At 60.0% G+C, this 22,125-nt stretch overlaps 2 protein-coding genes across 9 annotated transcripts in view; one reads left to right on the forward strand and one right to left on the reverse strand.

The window, feature by feature from the left end:
• Positions 1–497: 497 nt before the first annotated feature.
• IL18BP (interleukin 18 binding protein) lies at positions 498–7,216 on the forward strand. Its single transcript, XM_026659736.1, has 6 exons — positions 498–528; positions 1,860–1,928; positions 2,792–2,857; positions 3,509–3,638; positions 4,150–4,374; positions 7,198–7,216. Exons 1-6 carry the CDS (start codon positions 498–500, stop codon positions 7,214–7,216), a joined length of 540 nt encoding a protein of 179 aa, XP_026515521.1.
• Positions 7,217–8,585: 1,369 nt separating this feature from the next.
• The window catches only part of NUMA1 (nuclear mitotic apparatus protein 1), a 75,140-nt gene continuing 61,600 nt past the window's right edge, over positions 8,586–22,125 (reverse strand). For 5 of the 8 annotated variants that reach the window (XM_026659739.2, XM_026659738.2, XM_026659742.2 and 2 more), the window contains 12 exons: positions 21,557–21,598; positions 19,066–19,134; positions 18,364–18,474; positions 18,052–18,270; positions 16,998–17,155; positions 16,482–16,731; positions 15,607–15,898; positions 15,125–15,261; positions 12,008–12,220; positions 11,494–11,601; positions 11,031–11,204; positions 8,586–10,485 (listed from right to left, as the gene is read on the reverse strand). In XM_026659739.2, coding sequence (XP_026515524.1) covers positions 10,450–10,485; positions 11,031–11,204; positions 11,494–11,601; positions 12,008–12,220; positions 15,125–15,261; positions 15,607–15,898; positions 16,482–16,731; positions 16,998–17,155; positions 18,052–18,270; positions 18,364–18,474; positions 19,066–19,134; positions 21,557–21,598 — 1,809 coding nt within the window. In that variant the 3' untranslated portion in view covers positions 8,586–10,449. Of the gene's footprint in view, positions 10,486–11,030; positions 11,205–11,493; positions 11,602–12,007; positions 12,221–15,124; positions 15,262–15,606; positions 15,899–16,208; positions 16,732–16,997; positions 17,156–18,051; positions 18,271–18,363; positions 18,475–19,065; positions 19,135–21,556; positions 21,599–22,125 lie in introns of those variants that run through there. The other 3 variants (XM_026659743.2, XM_026659744.2, XM_026659745.2) reach the window with 3 other exon arrangements.

Genomic DNA, 22,125 nt, shown 5'->3' on the forward strand with positions numbered 1-22,125 from the left:
GGGGGGGGGGGGGGGGGGGGGGGGGGGGGGGGGGGGGGTTTGCAGGGCAGTGGTTGAGGGGAACAGCAGTCAGGGCAGTGGGTCTTGGGAGTTCGGGGGCAGCAGCTGGGGAGGGGTCCTCGGGACGGGGGGGTCAGCAGCCAGGGGGGTGGGTCTTGGGGTGATGGGAGGGTCAGCATCCAGAGAAGTGGGTCTCAGGGCAGGGGGGGGGGGGTTCAGGAGATGGGGGGGTGGGTCTCAAGGAGCCGAGGGGTGGTCAGCTATGGGGCCATTAGGTCCTGGGGGGGGGGGCTGGGTGTCCTACCGCTGTGTGGGGATTGTGTCAAAGGTGATCAGAGAACTCCCACACACACTCCATGTGTGATACACAACCCCCCCACACGCACACAGCCCCTCCCCGCTCTAGGAGTGGCTAGGGACTTCCCCCCTGCTGAGCGACCCACAGGATAAATACTTCCTCCCCGAGCGGCTCCGGGCAGACAGCCCAGCCTGGCAGGATGGACCCAGCCACAGCCCGCAGACGTCTAGGTAAGGAGCAGCTGCTCGCACTGGGGGCATGGGTGGGTGGATGGGGGGGGAGGCACCTGGTATGTTTCCTTTCAAGGCAGCTTTTTTGTCAGCCTGCCCCAAAGAGGCTGATTTGCTGGGGGCTCCATTCTTGGGATTCCCCCCCCCAACATGAGATGTTGATATTGGGGGGTCCCCAGAGCAGAGCCCCCCCCCCAAAAAAAACCTCAGTGGCTCTAACACGGGCTGGTGACTTTGTCTCGCTGCCGGGCGGGCTGGGACGGGCGCTTTTGGGGTTGGCCTGGGGAGCTGGCGGGTCAGTTCCAGCCGGCACTGCCTGGCTTTGGCCTTTGCCACGGCGCTTAATTGCTCGTGGGGTCAGCGCAGTGGTTGCACTCAGTGCTGTATGCCAGGGTCCCTGCCCCCCAGAGCTTCCAAGCAAAACCAGCAAAAGTGGGAAGGGAAACTGAGGCACCAAGGGGCAGCGAGTGGACAGAGGCGGGAATAGACCCCTGACTGCCAGCCCAGTGCCTCTCCCATCCTGCCGTGCCTCAGTTTCCCTCTGTGTGAAATGGGGGATTATAGGTGGTCAGTGACTGTGCTCCAATGGGGGAGCTGGGGGGCGGCAGGGAAATCTTACGGTGCCAAACTCCTCTGAAAGGCAAGAGTGTTGGGGCTGGGGGACGTGTTCCCGTCCCCCTTGCGCCTGCAGTTTGGTTTGGGGGGACAGGCTCAGCCGTGAGGCCTTTGAGGGGATCTCCTCCATCCCCTGCCCTGCACGCAGCCCGAGCGTGAGGCCCAACAGCCGTGAAAGTGGTGGGGGGTGGGGTCGGGGCCGGGAGGCAGGTGGCTGCTTTGGTTGCATGGTCCAGAGCCTCCAAGGGGTTCAGGCGCCGAGCTGCCGTCGATTTCGGGCCTTTGAGGCTCTGTCCTGTGTCGCTCACCTGTGTCTGGAGGGTAAGAGGCTGGGGCAGCCAGGAGGGGGCACAGTGCTGGGACGGAGCCTGCGGGGGGTGAGGCAGAGGAAAGGAGCAGCAGAGTGAATGCAAGGCTGGGGGCCGAGGGTATTTATGGATACCTGTTAGCAAGCTGAGCCCCAGCCAATGGAGCCCCCTGTTGTATCATTACCCCATTGTACAGATGGGGAAACTGAGGCACAGTGAGGGAAAGGATCACACAGCCAGGCAGTAGCAGAGGCAGGATGAGAACCCAGGCCGCCCTCCCATAGAAACGGGCTAATGCCCCCCTGCCTCTAGGTGGGGCGCTGTGGCTCGGAGCGCCCTGTGGGCAGGGCGGGTGGCTCCCATTCCCCACCCCAGCCATGCTAATGCTGCCTTCTCTTGTGCTCCCAGGTGTGATGGGAGCTGTTCCCTGGCTCCCTCTAGTCCTCCTCTGCGGCTGCAGCCACTTCCAGAGCTCAGGTAAGGTGAGGGCGGCCGGGCAGTGTAGGGTCCTTGGGCTCGTGAACAGGTGGGACAAACAGCTCTGTCCCCATTCCGGTGTAGTGGGGTGGGGACAGACGGATGGTGTGAGCTCTCCGTGTGCTGCAACTCTGCCATGGTCCCCAGGCCCCTGCAGATGCTGCTCTCACTCACCCCCCCCCCCCCGAAGTGTGGTGCTTTTACTGGAGCTGTCTAACCTGTTTGACTTTTCCAGCACCTGGAGGCTAATCAAGACTCTCCCTCCGTGAGCCACACATTACTGGGCTCGTGCGGGGGAGTGAGCTCTCTGGCCTGTGTCAGCCGGTGTGGGGAGGGGCAGGCTAGATGAGCAGAACTGGTGCCTTCTGGCCTTAAAACTCTATGAATTCCCATCAACAATCTCCTGCAGCAGTGAGTTCCACAGGTTAAAAAGGAACTGCTGTGCCAACACTCTAACGAGTGGGGGCTTGAGGGACCAGTTCATTGGCTTTAAAAGGAAGGGTTCAGCTCCCCCTCCGCCCCTCTCCCCACCAAGTTGTGTCCATGTTGCTGTCCCCTGGCAACGTTCATCATTTCTGAGCTCTGTTTCTTGGTGTGAGGAGGGCTGGGATCCCTGCAACGTGTACGGCAGCCACCGGCCTGAGGCCTGGCTGGGAGCCTGGACTTGGAGGATCTACTGCTGCCTCTGCCAGATTTAGTCTATCACCACACGGCTGGTCACCTGACAGCTCCGTGCCTCAGTTTCCCCATGTGTAGCAAGTGCTTTGTCCTCCTCTGTGTTGTTTGTGCACTGCCCAGGTGCCAGTCTGTGCCCCAGGGAGCCCCCCCCTTCACTGCCTTTCACCAAACCCTTCTGCTTTCAGATGCGGCTTCCAGCCTGCGCCCAGAGATCATCACCCCCCGGAAGCCCGTGAAAAGTCCCACCCTAGGTAATTGATGTTCTCTGTCCAGCTACGCACTGCGGGCACTGTGCGGGCGTGGGGGGGGGGGGAATCAATCACAGCAGGTCGGGGTAGCACACGTGGCCCTGCCGTCCCCCAGCTTTATTCAAGCCGCAGTGAGCTGGAGGCAGGGCGACGCCGGACACCGGCTCCCAGCCGTGCTCACTAGCCCCAGTGCAGTGCCAGTGAGGGGCTGGGGGCGGGTAGGGCCTGGGCCGAGCCCAGCGTACACGGGGGGAGGCCAGGAGCCCTGACTCCCACTCGCACACCAGACACTCTGCACCTGTAGCAATTCCACGGGGCCCAGCCGAATGCAGGCCCTGCCAGACTAAAGGAGAGACCCCTGGTTTGAGCAGCATGAGGGTGTCCAGGCACTGTGTGTCCAGCCCCCGGGGGGGCTCTGGGATCTCCGAGCAGGGCTGTCGTTCCCTCCAGGAGCGGGGCCCACCCCATGGGGATGCAGTTGCCCTGGTGATGTTCCCCCCAGCGGGGATGCAGTTCCCATGGCGATGTTCCCCTGGTGGGCGGGGCCGTTGTCCCACTGCTGCCAGGGGACCCCAGAGCCAGGCCCTGATGGGGACATGCCCTTGCCTTGGCCCCTGACATCACAGCTTCATGGCGGTTTGCCTCCTTGTCCAGGGAAACGCTTCAGTGTCAGCTGCCAGGCTCAGAGCCCCTTCCCGAGGATGACCCTCATCTACTGGCTGGCAAACGGTTCCTTCGTGGAGGACCAGTACCCGGACGGGGCAGTGAGCAAAGGGGACGTCGTGTGAGTAAATACCCCCAGCTCCCAGCGTGGAGAGCCTGCAGCGGGGCTGGCTCAGGGGCCTGGCCCTGGAGCCGGACCCTTCCCCCAGGAGCTCATCCCTTTGGATCCAGGGATCTGGCAGGGACAGGCTCTGAGCAGTGGTAGTTTGGGGAGGGAGAAGCTCGGGCCAAGGACTTGGGTCCCAGCCGCTGGAACTAAAGGAGAATCAGTTCGGCAGCGTCCGGGCTCAGGGGCTGCCTGTGAAGGAAGCCCCTGTGCCACAGCCTGAGCCCCTGTGGTTCACAGCGAGGAGGGGGCTGCTCAGCAGCTGAGAATCAGAGCCCTGGTGCAGGGCTGTGCCCCTGGCTTCACCCCCTCTCTCCCCTGCAACCATGCCCCTGCAGCTGTTTCTGGGGTGGGGGGAGGGTGACACCTAGCCACTGTTTAGGCCCATGACAGCTCGCCGGGGCCCTCGCTGCCACCCAGTCAAGCACTGCAGCCAGCTCATCGGCCCCTGCCTCTTCCCTCACAGAAGGGAGCCCAGGGGCACCAAGGTCCTCCTGACCCGGGAGCTGCACTTCCGCTCCTTCTCCTGGAGGGACTGGAGCACCTCGTTCCTGTGCATGGTGAGGAACCCGGCCGGGCTCGAAAAGGTGCTTGTCCGCTGGGACCCTGAACGGCCAGCACAGATCTCCGAGCCGCAGCAGGAGACAAGGCAGGATGTCCAGACCCCAGAGAGCACCCCCACCGTGGACCGGTGAGAGCCCTTAATGGCTATGGGGAGGGGGGCATGGGCATGGGCATGGGCCGACCACATTGCAAAGCCTCTGGCAAGGTCACTCACCAAAGGCTCTTAAACAAAGTAAGCCGTCATGGGAGAAGAGGGAAGGTCCCCTCACTTAGCAGGAACTGGTTAAAAGGTAGGAAACAAAGGGTAGGAATAAAAGGTCACGTTTCAGAATGGAGAGAGGTCAGTAGTGGTGTCCCCCAGGGGTCTCTACTGGGCCCAGTCCTATTCAACATAGTCATAAATGAGCTGGAAAAAGGGGTAAACAGCAAGGTGACAAAGTTTGCAGATGACACAAAACTACTCCAGCTAGTTAAGTCCCAGGTAGACTGTGAAGAGCGACAAAGGGATCTCACAAAACTGGGGGATGGGGCAGCAAAATGGCAGATGAAATTCCATGTTGATAAATGCAAAATAACGCACATTGGAAAACATAATCCCAACTCTACAAATAAACTGAGGGGCTCTAAGTGAGCTGTTACCACTCAAGAAAGATCTTGGAGTCATTGTGCATAGTTCTCTGAAAACACCAGCAGTCACAATAGGGTTACCATACATCCGTATTTTCCCGGACATGTCTGGCTTTTTGGTTCTGAAGTCGCCGTCCGGGAGGAATTTCCAAAAAGCCGAACATGTCCGGGAAAATAGGGAGGCACGGTAAGCCTAGAGTTACCTGCAGGAGCTGCGTGTCTGGGATGGTCGTCCGGGCCCGGCTAAACGTGTAACCTGCTTCCCCCCGCTGTGCGAGGGGGCGCTGCCGCTTTGATGGGCTCCGGCCGGCCAGGAACTGATGTCATTCCTCTTCCAGCCCCACCCCAGCCGGGGGCGCGGCGCTGTGGGAGCGGGAGCCATGCGGGCCACCGCCTGGCCCTGGGCACGGGCCCTGTTGCTGTGCTGCTCCCCTGGCCCTGGGGCTCCCGCTGCTGCTGCCACCCCGTGGGTCCCCTGCTGCTCCGCTCAGGCTGCCCCGTGCGCTGCTGCCCCGAGCTAGGGTGACTAGATGTCCCGATTTTATAGGGACAGTCCCGATTTTTGGGTCTTTTTCTTATATAGGCTCCTATTACCCCCCAGCCCCTGTCCCGATTTTTCACACTTGCTGTCTGGTCACTCTACCCCGAGCTGCTCTCCCCGTGAGTACCCGCCACCCTGCCCGCAGCCAGCCCTGCCACACCCCCTGCCCGCAGTCAGCCAGCCCCACACCACCCTCTGCCCTGCCTCCAGCCAGCCCCACACCCCCCCGTCTCCAGCCAGCTCTGCACCCCCTGCCGTGCCTGCAACCAGCCCCGCACCCCATGCCCCTGTCTGCAGCCCGCCCCACATCCACTGGTGCCCTGCAGTTCCCAGGGTAGTAATGCTGCACACCTGCTTCAATGAGGGGGGCAGGGAGCAGCTGGGACCCACACGTGTGAAACAGAGCTCATTTCTAGTTCAGGCCCATCTTTTTAAAAAAGAACTTTAGGTAGGGTTACCATACGTCCGTATTTTCCTGGACTGGTCAGGCTTTTTGGTTCTTAAATTGCCATCTGGGAGGAATTTTTAAAAATTTAAAAATTCCTCATGGGAAAATAGGGACGTATGGTAACCCTATTTAAATATCTAAAAACGTCCGGGAGGGCAGCTGCAACAGCAAAGGTCCCCCCCCCCCCCCCCCGTGGAGTGTCCTCTTTTTTGAATGTTCAAATATGGTAACCCTACTCAAAAACGTGAACAGAATGTTGGGAATCATTAAGAAAGGGATTGATAAGGAGACAGAAAATATATTGCCTCTATATAAATCCATGGTACGCCCACACCTTGAATACTGTGTGCAGATGTGGTCGCCCCATCTCAAAAAAATATATATTGGAATTGGAAAAAGTTCAGAAAAGGGCAACAAAATGATGAGGGACAGAGGAGGAGAGATTAATAAGACTGGGATTTTTCAGGTTGGAAAAGAGACGACTAAGGGAGGATATGATAGAGGTCTATAAAATCATGACAGGCATCGAGACAGTAAATCCGGAAGTGTGATTTACTCCTTCTCATAACACAAGAACTAGGGGTCACTACATGAAATAAAGGCAGCAGGTTTAAAACAGAAGGAAGTATTTCTTCACACAATGCAGTGAACCTGTGGAACTCCTTGCCAGAGGATGTTGTGAAGGCCAAGACTATAACAGGGTTCAAAAAAGAACTAGATAAACTCATGGAGGACAGGTCCATCAATGGCTATTAGCCAGGATGGACAGGGATTACGTCCCTAGCCTCTGTTTGCCAGAAGCTGGGAATGGGCGACAGGATGGATCACTTGATGATTCCCTGTTCTGTTCATTCCCTCTGGGGCACCTGCATTGGCCACTGTCAGAAGACAGGATACCGGGCTAGATGGACCTTTGGTCTGACCCAGTCTGGCCATTCTTATGTTCTTAAGGGGTTGGAGCCACCAAGGCCCAGCCCCTGCCCCAGTCTCAGCTGTACAGCACTTCCCAAGAGGTAGAGTGGGAGCTGCCCCATGCTCAGCACCGGTGCTGCCACAGACCCACCCCTTCTCTTCGCTGTGAGCAGGTGGAGAGCTGCTGGGTTCCACCCCAGTGACAGCTGCATGTTACTGGTGGGCAAAGCAAGGGGCTCGCTCTGAGTGCAGGGAATCAGCCTGCACCCCAAGAGCTGCTGGAGCCCAGAGGGAGGCAATCCCTGCGTGGGGCACGGGGGGGGGGGGGGCCACCATCACTCTGCAGGGCCCGTGGGCCCCAGCTGTGTGGGAATGGCAGGCACCTGCCAGCCTGGCACTAACCGCACTTTGGCTTTCTCCAGCACCGAGAGCACGGACTGAGCGTGGGGACAACAGCGCCGGCCCGCGAGAGGCAGCGATACTGGGCCTATGGCTGCCAAGGCCATGCCAGCCTCCCTCCATGGCCGACACAGCCGAGCTGCCCTCCCCTGCCCCCTCTGTTCTTCCTGTGTCTGCTTGCCGCCCAGCTGCCCCGCAGGCCTAGGGCTGGATATAGCCCCAGCCCTCTGCTTGTCTGTTACATTCCCCACCCCAGATACATTACACTGGTGGGGGAGGCTCCCGGAGGACTTGCCCTCTGGACACGGGCCCAAGGCGGCGGTAACGGGGCTGGGAAAGGCCCATGTTTGCCCCCCACCCCATCCCTCTTCCACCGCTCTGGCAGGGTCACACTCTCCCCTAGTGAAGTGGGGTGACCAAAGCCACCCCCTACTGCCAGCCCAGCCTACGACTGAAGGGGGCAGGGTCCCTTCGACAGCTGCCAGCAATGCCCTGCCCATTATATGCCCAGGAGGGCAGCACCTGCTTGGGGCAGGGGCTGGGAGACCAGCAACCGCAGGCCTCTTGCTGCCAGCTCTCCTCCCACTTCTCACTGTTTCTATTAAATAAAAATACAACACTCCGCGCTGGCTGGGCCAGTTTCTTGTAGCCCTCTCAGCCATCATCTTGGAGGGAGAGGCAGAGAGGGGAGCGGCCTTGTGGGTCAGGGCAAGGGGCTGATCTGGGCAGGGGGGCCAGGACGTGTGGGGGTGAAGGCTTGCAGAACAGAGGGGACAGGAGAGCAATTGGGGGGGCAGGAAGTGCCAGAGGGGGAAGAGGAGCAGCTTGAACGGGATGGAGGGGGAAGCCAATGGTGCGAGCCAGAGGGCAGCTCTGGGAGAATGCGATGGATGAGGGGAGGCCACAGGGAAGGGTGCAGGAGGAGGGGCTGGGGGAGATGCAGCTGGGTGAGGAGAGGGCTCCTTAACTCAGCCATTATAGAAGCAGCAGGCCTGAGACTCAGGTGAGGGACACCCAGATGGGTGCTGGTGCCTGGGTGTGATGGGGAGGGGAAACAGGCTGTGAGCTCCTGGAGGGGGGACGGGCTGGAGAGGAAGTAGGTGCGTGGGATGGTAGGAGAGGGCAAACAGGTTGCTGACATGCAGAAGCAGCTCGCTCCATGGAGGGGGTTGTGTGCCCCCCTCACCCGCGTGCCAGCAGCAGGGCTCACCCCGTGTGTGCCCAGCAAACTGCAGCCCTCCGCGCGGATGAAGCCGCCTGCGGGTTCCAGCAGGCGACGCTGCAGCCGAGAGCAGCCAGCCGGCCGCGGTGCTCCGGCCGATTGCTGCTGGGTCTGGGGGACAGCGCCAGGCAGGGGCTGCTCTGTGGGCAGGAACTCACTCGAGACAAAACGAGGCCTCGGAAGCAGCCGTCAGGAGAAAAATACAGTTTATTTACAAGTAGAAAGGGTTTAAAATTGACACATGCCACTGACATCCAGACAGCCTCAGCTGAGCGCTTGGCGGGTCCCCTCCTGGCACAGCCCCCCAGGGCTGCTCTCTGCAGTTAAAGCCAAGAGGATTCGAGACGTCATTTACTGCGTCTGTAGAAATGAGGGAGCCCCAGCCAGGCGGGGCACTGGGCGCAGCCTCCCAGCCAGCTCTGCCAGCACTCCGCAACCCCGTCCCGCCGGCCGGCACAGAGCTGCCCCCCCCCGGCACTGACCCAGCCCCGCTCCCGGAGCACACGCAGCCCGGCCGCTCCTCTCAGCTGCCAGAGACTTCGCAGGCCTCGGAAGAGCAGCTTTCAACCATGATGGGGCGGGGGGCTAACACAGCTGCTGAGGCCCAGCCCATTGTAACCTGGGCTCCAGGAAGCAAGCCCCGGTTCGTTAGTTCGGGGGGGACTGAGCGCAAGGTGAGGTGGGGGCTCCGCAGGGGGATACAGGAGATCTCAGCCCTGGGAGCCGAGTCTAAAACCCTGCCCTGCCTTGCGATGGACACGGGGCGTGGGCCATCCAGCTCTGCGGGGGTCAGACGCCCACTCCCCGAGCTGCACACACCCAGCTCCCCTGGCAGCCCCCACCACGCCAGCTGGCTCTAGGCTGTGGGACCCCTCCTAGCCTGGCTGGGGCAGAGCCCACCTGCGCAACAGCCCAGCCCTGGCCTGTTTCCCACCTTGCAGGGGAGCCCCAGCTGGCCACAATACAACCCAAAACAGCACAGCTGAGGGGGAGGGGACGCTGTCCGCTGGACCCCCACCCCGTCTGTACAGTGGAGGAAGCACCTCCACCCCCACCCGCCCTGGGCCAGGGACCCCGGCTGCCCTCCCTATGTCCAGTGCAGGGCCTACAGGAAGCTGATCAGTCCCCCACGGACAGGTGTGATCAGGACGGAGGAATTCCCGCTGGCCATAATCCTCGTGCCCAAACCCCATAGGAAACACGCCGCTAGTGCCACACGGCTGCAGTCCCCACTTCCCTCCCCCGGCCGGATGCTAGTGTTTGAGGAAGGCAGCCCCCTGCAGGGAACAACCCAAACTAGAGTTACATGCAAGAGAGACCCCGTAAGAACCCTCACTCCCCACTAAGCCAATTAAGAGCCAACGGTGCCTCCCGTCCCCAGAGTCCTAGCTACGCACCCCCCCAGGCGGGTCAGCGACCCACTCCGAGCGGTTCCTTTAGTGTTCTCCATGGGGAGAAGTGAGAGCCCATGGGCTGCGTGAGGTACCTCTGTGCTCTGCGGGGGGCTGGCTGAGCTGGAGGGGAAGGGGAGCCCTGGGAGCCCAGCTGTGGGGTGAAGGGGGCACATCAGGAGTTCGGGAAGAGGGACATGGCTGCTGAACCCCCCAGCTGGCCTACGGCAGGAGATAGCCCACGGCCACGTCTCAAAGGGTGGGGTCCTTTCCTGCGGGCTCTGCTCGGGGCTCACTGGGGAGCTCTCCCCTCTCTCTCTAGGATCCCCCTTCCGCCTCCCCAGCCAGCTCACCACCCGCAGGGAAGCGCCCAGGTTTTCCTGCCCCAGCTCCGAAGAGCTCCTCCGTTGGCAGCGTGCCCAGCGAGCAGACTCAGTCCCTGGAAGTCCTCCCCGAGCACTCGGGTACCAGCTGCGCTGCCCAGCTCTGCCCTGGGGACCGGGCTCTTACGGGAACACACCGATGGCTTCAGAGCAGGGAGGGAGAGAAAGGGCAAAAGCTTGATCCGAAGTGGCGGATGGAGCAGCTCGTAGCAGGATGGCGCCGTCGGGATAGCTTCGCCCCCGGCAGACCCAGCACAGAGCGGGGCTCGGCCAGGAGACTTAGAATTTCATGTTCTTGGGTGACTTGCGGCTGGCCTGCAGGGAACAGGCAATCTAGTTAGTCTCAGCACTGGGGGGCCCCTCCAGAGCGACTGCAGGTCAGTGGGTGTGCCAGGCCTTCGGGGGGGGGGCAGCTGAAGGACAGAGGGTTAAAGGGTAAGGCAGCCAGAGACCTGGGCACGGATGTTCACCAGCCAAAGTCTCCCCTGCCAGGCGGACGCAGGGTAAAGGGAAAACCAGGAGAGGCCAGTTCCCCTCGCTCCAGGCAGAGGGATCCATGCACGGGCCACCCCAGGGCCCGCAGCCACCAGCAGCAGACTGGCTTTGGAGCGCTGTGCCCAGCAGGGGGTGCTCTGACAGTGCCAGCAGCTGCACGTCAATTAACTCCCATGGGAGCTGGGGGCGTGCAGGCCTTTGGGCAGTTCCAGCCGGGCTCAGTACAGGGGTACCCGGGGGACGTGCTCTGGCTTGGGATCTGCAGGAGATCAGGCTAGACCGAACGGCTCCTGGCCGGGAACAACGGAGGGCCTACAGGGACCGCCAGCCCAAGGCGGGGGGTGGGGAGACGCCCTGCTCCATACCTTGCCCTTCCCCTTGGGCGACTTGGCCGTGGCTATCCTGGGGGACCGCCGAGCGCTGCCACGGGGCGAGGTTTTGGGCGTCGTTTTCCGGTTGCTGCCCCGGCGCAGGAGGCTGCTCCCCAGCTTCTTGGGGGTGTTCAGGATGCTGAAGGCCATGGACTGGCGCCGCTCGGGCTGTGGGGAGAGAGAGAGAGAGCGAGCGCCAGGCCGTGGAGGGCTGGGGCTTTGCACACGGCACGGCAGAGCCCCACCGGCCTGGAGAGTCACTTCGCTCCCAGCAAGCCATGGAGGGGACGGACGCTCTAGCCGCTGGCCGGAGTCCGGAGCAGGGCATGGTGCGGCGGCCCATCCCCCCTCAGCTGGGAGGACGCCCTCGATCCTGACCCCGAACCCCCCTTGCTAACCAGCCATGTCCCCGGGCCTCAAGCCACGTCCGCTCCGGGGGCACGGAGGAGTTGCTCACCTGCTTGCCGGTCGCTTGGGGCTCGCCCTTCCGGCCGCCACGCTTGCGCTCCTCGTTCCGCTCTCTGGGCGTCTGGGGCCGGGGGAAGCAGCTGGTTGGCTTCTTGGACTGGAGGGAGAGAGTCAGAGCTGGGACCCTGGCTGGCTGCTCTCCCATCAGCTGCCTGCCTGCTCTCCCACCCCAGGCAGCCACACGCCCTCACACCCCCGGTCCCTCTGCTCCGTCTGCACTTTGGGGGGCTGTTTAAATGGGTGTGTGCGAAAGGAGAGCTCCCCTCGCTTGGGCCCGCTCGGAGAGGGAGCTAGCAGGAGCAGTTACGCTGTGCGGCATCAGCAGGAGTGCCCTCCGTGCCGCCAGCTACGCAGCCCTGACCCCCAGGACCTGAACCCTCCACAGCGAGCCCATCGCAGCCTCACCCCTTCCAGCGCTGCGTGCTCATGAAAGTCAACGGACCAGCACCGTCCCCTGGGCTCACTCATGCAGCGAGCGGGGCAGGGCTCAGCTGGGCACTCACCTCCGGGGTGTCTGGGCCCTGGTGAGATTCGTCTGAACTGCGCTTCCTCTGCTGCCGCGTGGCGATGCCTCCTGCCCAGCCGGTGCTGAGGGTGCTGCGACGGGCGGCTGCGCTCTCGATCTGCGAGGGCTGCATGCTGGCCCGGCGCAGCGTCTCCTTCGGGTCGCCCGTCTTCATCTCCTCGTCCGTGATGACGGTCAGGGACTGGGAGGGCTGGGGAAACGCAGGCACAGACAGGAGACGGGTGACGCACTGCCTGCCGCGAACACGTTCTCACGCACCTCAGTCTCAGACTAAGGCCAGAAGGGACCAGCGTGATCATCTAGTCTGACCTCCTGCACATCGCAGGCCACAGAACCTCACCCACCCGCTCCCGTAATAGACCCGAACCTCTGGCTGAGTCACTGGCGTCCTCAGATTTTGATTTAAAGACACCCGGGAAAAAATTCTCTGTAGTAACTCAGAGCCCTCCCCATCTAATGTCCCATTCCTGGCCACTGGGGGTTTTTACTACTAGCTGTCACAGGGGGGCCACATGCCACTGTAGGCAGGCAGCCCCTCCGTAAACTTATCAAGCTCAGTCTTCAAGCCCGTTAGGTTTTTTGCCCCCACTGCTCCCCTTGCAAGGCTGTTTCAGAACTTCACTCCTCTGATGGTTAGAAACCATCTAATTCCGAGTCTCAACTTGTTGATGACCAGCTTATATCTGTCTGTTCTTGTGTCCACATTGGAGCTTCACTTAAATAACTCCCCTCCCTCCCTGGTGTTTATCCCACTGATGTATTTATAGAGAGCAATCATATCTCCCCTCAGCCTTCCTTAAACAAGTCAACAGTTGAACAACAAGCCAAGCTCCTTAAGTCTCCCCTCGGAAGGCAGGTTTTCCATTCCTCGGATCATCCTCGTAGCCCTTCTCTGTACCTGTTCCAGTTTGAATTCATCTTTCTTAAACACGGGAGACCAGAACTGCACACGGTATCCAGATGAGGTCTCACCAGTGCCTTGAACAGCAGCAAGAACACTTCCCTGTCTCTACTGGAAATAGCTCGCCTGATGCGTCCTAGGACTGCATTAGCCTTGTTCGCAGGCACATCACGTTGGTGGCTCATAGTCCTCCTGTGATCGGCCTATCCACCCACGTCTTTCTCCTCCTCTGTCACTTCCAACTGATACGTCTCCAGCTTATAGTAAAACTTCTTGTTGTTAGTCCCTCAGTGCATGACCTTGCACTTTGCACTATTCAATTTCATTCCATTTTCATTACTCCAGTTTTCAAGGTTGTCCAGATCTTATACAATTCTCCTGTTCTCCTCCGTACTGGTCATACCTCCCAGCTTTGTGTCATCTGCACATTTTATTAGCACACTCCAACATGTGTGTCGAGGTCATGAATGAAAAGCCTAAATAAGATCGGTCCCAAGACTGATCCCTGCAGAACTCTGCCAATAACCTCTCTCCAGCCTGACAGTTCACCTTTCAGAATGACCCCTTGTGGTCTCCCCTTTAACCAGTTCCGTACCCACCTTTAAATTCTCATATTAATCCCCATCTTCTCCAATAGAACTAATAATTTAATTTCCCATGAGGAACTGTATCCAATGCCTTGCTGACACCCAGGTAGATAGGAAATGCAGTAGATCCACTGTCTAAAAAAATCAGTTCTCTTCTCAAAGAGATCTGGTTGGTCTGGCACAACCTTCCTTTTTTAAAACCATGTTGTATTTTTATCCCAATTACCGTTTACCTCTATGTCCCTAGCTACTTTCTCGTTTACAATTTGTTCCAAGACCTTGCATACAATTGATATCAAACTAACGGGCCTGTAGTTACTTGGATCCCTTCCCCCCCCCCCACCCCCTTTTTTAAAAATAGGTACCGTATTCGCAATTCTCCAGTCATTGGGTAGTACCCCGAGTTTACAGATTCACTACAAATCCTTGCTATTGGGCTTGCAATGTCACGTGCCAGTTCCTTTAATATTCTTGGGTGGAGATTACCTGGACCCCTGATTTGGTCCCATTAAATGGAGTTTGACTTTCACCTCGGATGCAGTAATTTCTACTTCCATACGCTCGTTTCCATTAGCCGCCCTGCCACTACCCCTACGCTCCTCATTAAAAACTGAGGCACGGTATTCATTTAGGTGTTGGGCCAGGCCTAAATTATCTTTAGTCTCCCAGCCTCAGCTGCCCGAGTCAGATCCAGTTAGCAGGTGCTCAGACTGCTGATAAATCCAGCACTGAAGAGACAGGCTCACAGGTAAGTCGTGGGCTTGTCGTCCAAGTACAGGTCTGAGAGCCAGAGCTCAGCTACCTGCTCCGACGCTGACCCAACATCTCGGGCAAGTTACTTCGCAGCTCCTGCCTCTTGTCACAGCTCGTAAAGTCTGGGAGCCTGTTGCCCCTGGTATCAGAGCACTAGTCGTTAATGGATTTCTCCATCCTCACTACATCATATCACCCCGTTACACAGACGTGGAACTGTGGCACGGACGGTGACAGAGTTAGTTGCAGAGTTTGGAATAGAACCCAGGTGTTCCTGCATCCCAGGCTTCAGCCCCAACCAGCGGGTCTCACTGCCAACGGGCTAACAGCCACCTACCCCCAGAGCGGGGGGAGAGGGCGGACTGGTCAGCACTCCAAAGGGCCCCTGAGAGGAGAGGCAAAGGGCACTGAACTGACGCCATCTGGAAGAACGTGGCTGCAGGCCACAAGCACCAGCCGGGGGAAGCAGCTGAACAAAGGAAGGGAGCTCGTGCCAACGGCCGAGGCTAAGAAAGGAAGTGCTAAGCACGGGTGGCAGTAGGGCGTGGTGGGTCCCTTCCCTCCTGCAGATTTCTGCTACTTCTCATGGGCCTCCAACCTCCCCGGCCCACCCACTGCTTCGTTCAAGACACTGCCATGGGGGACCTACCAGGAAAGTCTCTTCACGGACCGCTGGCAGGCCACAGACTGCTGAGAGTGCCCACCGGCGGGGGGCACATGCCGACTGCAGCGGGAGGGTAGCAGGGTGAGCCAGGTGGTCTGGCCTGGCCCTGGAGTGGAGGGATCTTCGGGCAGGTAAGTCAGTGGTTTGTTTCTCTGGGGGAGGATTTGCCATCTCCTCTCCAGCTCTTACCCTAGACTCCAGGGGGTAGCAGGTCTTCATGTGGGGAGGACACACCCGGTTGCGCTGCTGCAGCTCGGCAATGCGGTTCCAATCGTCCAGCGGATCCGGCTCATCCTGACAGGTGCCCAGATAGAAGCTGCTGCGGCCTAAAGACCAGGGCAGGGGTCAGAGGTGGGAGCACTAGTGAGTCTGAGCTGAAAGACCCACTGGGAGACCCCACACTAACGTCGCAGCCGGGGGGCGCCATCGCGCACAGAGTACAGGGAGAGCTTCCCGCTCCCAGCTCTGCTGGTCTACCCTGATCCTGCCCCGCAGCCCTGGACCCCGCACAGCCTCTGCACCCTACTGCTCACCTGCTGCACCCGCAGCCCAGACTAGACTCCCCTCGGCGGAGGCTCAAATGGATAAACATGCTCCGGAGCCAAGAAAGAGGCTGCCTGCCTCATTCACTGCACTGCCCCCGCCCCCTGCCCCCCAGGCTATGAACTTACTGAGGCTGGAACTGCTGCCCGCCTGAGAGCGCCTCAAGGAGCTGCGGGTGGCAGGCCGGTAGCCAGGTAGATTGAGCAGTGCAGGGTTGCCCAGGGTCTCCTCGGGAGAGGCAGCTCCCAGCCCAGCGAGGGATTCCTGAGAGCGGCAGCTGGCGATGGAGCGGGTGGAGGCGGCCGAGCGCAGCCTGCTCCTGGCGGGGTTCTGTGCAGGGGCGTTCTGGTGGGCCTGGGCCGACTGCACGCTGTAGAAGGACGCGTTGGCGCTGTCTGGTTCCTCTGCCTCGGCCTGTTTCTGACGTGTTAGAACACAAGGAAGATCAGCCACCTCGAGCCCTCCCCAGAAGCAGAGCCCCCTCAACGTGGGTGGGTGGGTGGGCAAAGCTCGGGATAGCCTGCATCAACCCCCCAGCAATGGCCTGCCATGAACCCAGCTGCCCCCCCTGCCTCTGGTGGGCACGGGAGAGATCGGGGGGTGGGGGGGTGGGACGAGGAACAGACAAACCACTCCATCCCCGCCACTCAGTACAAGGGAGGGCTCCGCACTCAGACGGCTCCTCTGCTGCTGACCACGTGGCGATGACTCAAGAGCCCCCCTTCTGCAATGAGGCCAAGAGCAGCTCAGAGATGGACTCAGCCAAGCCTGGTGGGATGAGGGCCCGACACCTGGGTTGGCCTCTGGAGCGGAGAGGTCTGAGGAGCTCCCATGCTAACACGCCATGGGCCTCCTGCCTCTGGTGTTGCTAGCTGGAAGAGCAGAGGGTGTGATGAAGCAGAAGCATCTTCAGATGCACCTGTCCCCAGCGCAGCCCTGATCCCTTGCTCTACTGGGCTCGGAGGGCCCTGCCCCCCTCCCCTCGCCAAGGACCCGGGGTTACTTTCGTCATGGTGATGTTGATGATCTGCGTGGTGCGCCGGCGAGCCGAACGGGTCTTGCAGCCCGAGTCGATGGACAGGTCGCCCAGGGAGCCAATGCTGCTCTCCAGTTTGGACTGCGTGCGGGTGGGGATGGGGGTAAAATAGAGGCTCTCCAGAGACTCAACTTTACGAGGCAGCCGTTGGGATGTGAGCGATTCCACGCTGCCCGGCATGGCCGAGATTTCCGACTGGGATCGGCCAGGCTTCCTGCTGAGACGGGGCAAAGGCGAATGCAGCGTGTCACGGTGCCCTGTCCGCTCCAGACGGCTCAGAGCACAAGCTAGGCACAGACACCTGACCTGCATTTACCAGGCTGGCCGAGAAATGCCGGCCCAGGGATCGAACTTGCAGAGCTGGGCAGGAAGGGTCCCAGCTGAAGGATATCGCCTCTAACTCCCTCCCCCATTGGAGGCCCTGGGAACTTCAGAGCCTGGGCCCAGCTGCTCTCGGCTGCCCCGGGGTGGGGGAAGAGGTACCTGGTGGAGTTGAGCGGCAGCATCTCATCACTGCTCAGGTCCAGGCTGTCTGTGCTGACGTCAGCTGGGTTCTGACGGAAGGTCTCCCGGCTCTTCAGCGTATCCGTAGCCACCTGGAACTTGCCAAGCTCCCGTAACTGGCGATCGGCAAACTCCACCTGGCGGGGAGGAATGGCACGGTGAGGCAGGCTGCACCGCCCGGGTGAAGCTGGGGGACCAAGGGCCGGCCAAGAGTCGGACTGGACACAGCACACGTGCAACAGAAACCCACTTCTGCTCCAGGAACGGACTCTGGAGAGGTGGCAAGAAACCCTGGGGAACATAGCCTGACTCAAGGGGGATCTTGTCAAAAGCAACGGGCTGGGGCTCAAAGGGGCTGGGTTCCCTTTCCAGCTCGGGGTGACCTCAGGGAAATCACTTCCCCTGTGTAGCTCAGTTCCTCCCCCCAAGTCTTCCCCCTCTCAGTCATGAGGCCTAATTCACTAGTTTGTGAAGTGCTTTGAGCTCCAGCTGACGGGCTGGACGGTTACTGCATTACGGTCTCCGGCTGCGTGCGCAGGTTCTTGTGTGAATGCCCTGCCCTGCCTTGTGCAGCGGTAGGTCCACCGCTAACAGCCCTTTTTGCTGTCCCTTCCCCCCACCCCCAGCAACGTTAGCTGGGCCAGCTGATTGCTCCTGGGCGATGGCTGCAATAGCAGAGAGGATCTCCAGCGGCGGGAGGAGTTAGTGAAGACCGTAGGCAGTTGTTCCTTGAGAAGTGGGGTGAAGATGGAGGCCGGACAGCCGCAGTACCCCAACAAAACACTCCATCACCGTTAAAACCCCGGCTCTCTGCTGAGCCAACGCCGTGGGTAACAAGCATGTTTGCTTCCCGGCTCGTCCTGTAGGATAGCATGAAGCATCATGCACCACTCTCCCCACCAGTGACGGGCGGGCTCCAGATCTGCACCCAACCTTCCTAAGCTGGGGTGCTTGTAAGGGTGGACTGAAGGGAGCCAGATCTCTGACACCCCCCCCCCCCCCCCCCCCCCCCCCCGGTGCAGCATCCCCGCCCCTGCGCCTCCAAGCTGCGGACCTGGCTGGTCAGGCTCCTGCAGCTGAGCTCCGACTCCTTGGCCTGCAGGATGGATTGCTGCAGCTCCTTGGCCAGCCGCTCCGACTCAGCCTTGAGGTCACTGTTCTCCTTCTGCAGCTGCTCCATCCCCTTCAGCTTCTCCGCCAGGTCTTGGTTCTGCTGCTTCTTCGCCTCATAGAAAGTTTTTGCCTTCTCCACCTGGCAGGAGAGGAGACAGTCAAGGCACCGCCGCCTCCCAGCGTCCATGGGAAATGATGAGGGGCCCCTACCGAGGGAGCCCGCGGTCCATACCTGCCCTTTATAGTGCTCTGCAGCCTTCTCCTTCTGGGCCAGCTGCTCCTGCAGCTCCGATATCTTCACCTGCTGGCGATCAGCCTCTGCCTGGAGCTCCCCTTCCCGCACCTGCAGAGCCAGAGGGAGATGGGAAGAGCAAGGATTGAATGGAGCCCAAGTGCTTCTAAGTCACCCCAGGCTCCACCTGCATCATGGAGACGGCTCTTTGGCCATGCTTCCGAAGGGGGGTGGCCGCCGCTTGCTGAGGAGGATACCGAGGGACTCGGTGCACCGGCAGCGCAATCCAAAGTCCCAGATCGGCCTTTGAGCACCTGCAGAGGGGGCCGACAGCAGATGCAGCCCATTGGCCCTCACGTTCCTCCCCTCGGAAGACTGGCTGCCATGGCAGGGAAGTTTTACAGGGCAGATGTGGCCGAAACGAGACTCCTGCAGCTCTCCCGTGCATCTACCCTCATCCCACCGAACACAGGTCCCCTGTATTCCACCTGCAGCGGAGGGGCCCTCTGGTCAGCTGGACGGCACACTGCAGGCGTTGTACTCGAGCGGTCTGTGGTCACCCCCTCTCTATTATACACAAGCTCAGCGCAGCCCTTGGGGGTCCCAGCAAGCCCCCTATGTGGCCTTGAGTTGGGCAGGTTGGTCCCCAAGATTAAACACTGCCCTGGCCATGCAGTCCTCCTCCCGCCTCCGCCGCGGTACCTTCACTTTCTCCTGCTGGGATCGGGTGGCTTTTTCGTTCTGGGTCAGCTTTTTATGCAGCTCCTCCACCTAGCAGGAAACAGGAGAGTAGTTCCACCAGCCGCTTGGAGCCTTCCCTCTAAAGGCAGCACCACCCCTTCGGATACCCAGGATTCCCCTCCTTGCCACAGTGCGCCAATGCACTTCCCGCAAGCCCACGGACTGTAGGGCCTCCAGACAGCTGAGCCTTAATGCCCGGGGAAAGCAGGTGCCAAGTCACCTAGCAATGGAAACCCTCGTTGCGTGAGCTTGGAGGAGCCCTAGGGTCCTGCTAGATCTCGAAAGGAGAGGAAAGCAGAGGGCGTGGCTAGTGCCATCGCCTCTATTCCTTAGTCCTGACCTCCCCGATCGCCTGTCACAGAACAGCTCCAGGGATTAACCAGCGTTGCGAGACCTGGTCAGCACTGGCCATCGTGTGGACATATTCCTTCAACGAGTCCCCCCTGGAGGAATGTTTCAGGGGCATCGCCCCAGGCCCTTTACAGATGCGCATTCCCACCCTTTCGCCAGCAGAGGCAGTATAGCCATCCTCAGAACCCAGCACAGACATTCCTCACAGCCAGGCCAAAGCAACCCCGGGATTGGTTAGTGGCTTCTCCAAGCAGACAGCTCACAACTGGCTTAAGTTAGTCTGTCACGGAAGAAGGGTTTGCTTGACGCAGGCAGGAGAGCAGCTACATGCTAGAAGCAAACAAGGTCTCTTAAGCCAAGACAATTAGGGGCACGAGAAACCCGAGCAAGGAATTAAGGCATTAGATGCAAGAAAAAACAGGCAATGCCCCCCCCGCCCCACGAGCGCCCCCTGCGGCTCTAAGCTCCAGCGCTTGTCTCCGCTGCCAACTGTTTGCCGTCCAAGCACCAACAGGAGGGGAGAATGCAAGGCCATTTTAACCACCGGAACAATTGACTAAAGGTCGTGGTGGAGTCTCCATCACGGACCATTTTAAAATCAAGATCAACCCTTGAACGTTTTGCTGAGAGACCTGCTCTAGGAATTATTGTGGGGCAGGTCTCTGGCCTGGGTGCTACAGACTGGGTGATCACAGTGGTCCCTTCTGGCCTTGGAATCCAAGAGTCCTCCTCCTTGCATTTGTCTTGAACCCAAATCAATGGGGCTTTTTTGGGCGTCTTGTGGATGATCACCCGCCCAGGTACGGGCCACGTGGGGATGTTCTCCGAGGTGCTGGTTTTGGAGGAAAGCGGCATCTGGTTTGCACGGCACCGGGCTGAGAGATCCCAAGTCAAGAAGGGGCTGAAGAGGCTAAGGTAACTTGCATGACCCCAACAGAGGGAGCCCGGCATCAGCAGCTGTTAACCTCTGTAGATCAGTTTGGAGATTGGGCCACCACATTCTACAAGCGGTCGCCCTCTGGGACGCGTAGGGTTGCTTCTCCCAGCTTGCAGCTTCTTAGCAGGGGCGGGTGTGTGGCCCAGTAACAAGGGGGGCCAGAGCAGTCCAGAGGATAAGGGGCAAGGATCCAGCCCCAGCCCCGTCTCCCAGCAGCCAGAGACCCTCCTCTATGAAACAGACGCCTAGTGGCCATGCAGTCCCTTTGCATGCAGCGTATAAGCACCCAAGCAAGGTATACAGGGCTGGTGGTGCAATTCTACCAGGAAAAGGGACCAAGATGGCACCATGGGAGGGGTTTCATGTTTGTCTCCCCATATTCTTTCCTACATGCCACGCTGCAACCCGCCCTGCTCACACATCAGCACCAGGTCATAGCCCGCCCCAAGTTACACCTCTGCCCTCACTGGGCCTAGAGCTGAGTACCAGCTCTGGGGTGGTGCACACGGAGGTAACCAGCAACTCTGACGCTGCCCACAGAGCAGGCAGGGGCATTTGTAGTCACTTTTCAGAGCCGATCTGTGCTAAGGCCTCATGCGGGAGATGCTCTCTGAGAGCCCCACCTCCAGCCAGCGCCTGACTCAGCAGTTTGGAGTCACTTGAGGTGTAGGATCAACATCTCGGCCTCACTGCTTGGGAGAGCAGAAAGGGGTGGGAGCACCGTGGAGCAGCCAGAGCAGGGCACAGAGTCCCCGCGCTCCTTAGAGGGTTGCTGGGGGTGGAGAACACCGGGCGGATGCCTGGCTGCTCGGTTCAGATCACAGTCTAGCGCGTGGCTGTTACTGCGGCGGGGAAGGGAAGAGGAGGGAACGAAAGACACGCTGACCTGTGCACAGTGCCGTTCCGTGCAGCGTTTTAGGCTGTTACATGGGTAGGTTTTGGGGAGAGATTTCATGGCCTGGGTCCTCCCCCCACAGGGGTGAACGCGCAGCTCCGGGGAGGGCAGCCCGGTGGAGCAAACCAGCGTTCGTGGCTCGTTCTCCGGGGAGGCCCAGCGTCCCCACTGCGAACAGCTAACAGGAGACGGCGGCTGTGGCGGGAAGCGGCAGCAGCTAGAGTCATGCACTGTCACCGTTTAAGCAGCCAGCACTTCGCATGCGTTACCTGCTTCGCTTGTTCTTTCCGAAATACCTCTAGCTGCTCCACCTGTACAACGGGGCGAGCAACGAAGGCACAAGTGAACACACCACACACACCGGAAACAGGCTGCCTACGACAAAGACCATCCCTGCTAAACCTCTACAAGGGGGCTCTCCAGCGGGATTTACACTGCGCCCATCTCCTTGGTATCTGGGTGCTACGGCAAAGGGATGGTTGGTCCCTAGAGCTCAAGAGGGGTGCCAGTCTGTTCTCTCTCCAGATCCCAACCAGCCTGTGTTGTGCAGAAGGTCAGCCTAGCTTAACCCGGCGGCCCTGCTGGCCCTACGGATCAGATTGAGGGGACCATCCTCTCTGCTTTGCTGTGCCAATGGCGCCATCCCTCTGAAATCACGTCAATGTGCGACTGGCTCAGCGGGAACTTAACCAGTGCTTCGAGCAATTGCACAGCAGAGCTGACCAGCAGCAGGGACAGATTAACTCTCGGGAGCAGAGATGCTGCTTTCCAGGCCAGCGTCACCAGCCAAGCTAGTGGAATCAGCCGGCCAGCTCGACCACCTCTCAAAGGACTTGCC

This window comes from Terrapene carolina, unplaced genomic scaffold (genome assembly GCF_002925995.2).
Source record: "Terrapene carolina triunguis isolate 2854851 unplaced genomic scaffold, T_m_triunguis-2.0 Scaffold674, whole genome shotgun sequence".
NCBI lineage: Eukaryota > Metazoa > Chordata > Testudines > Emydidae > Terrapene > Terrapene triunguis.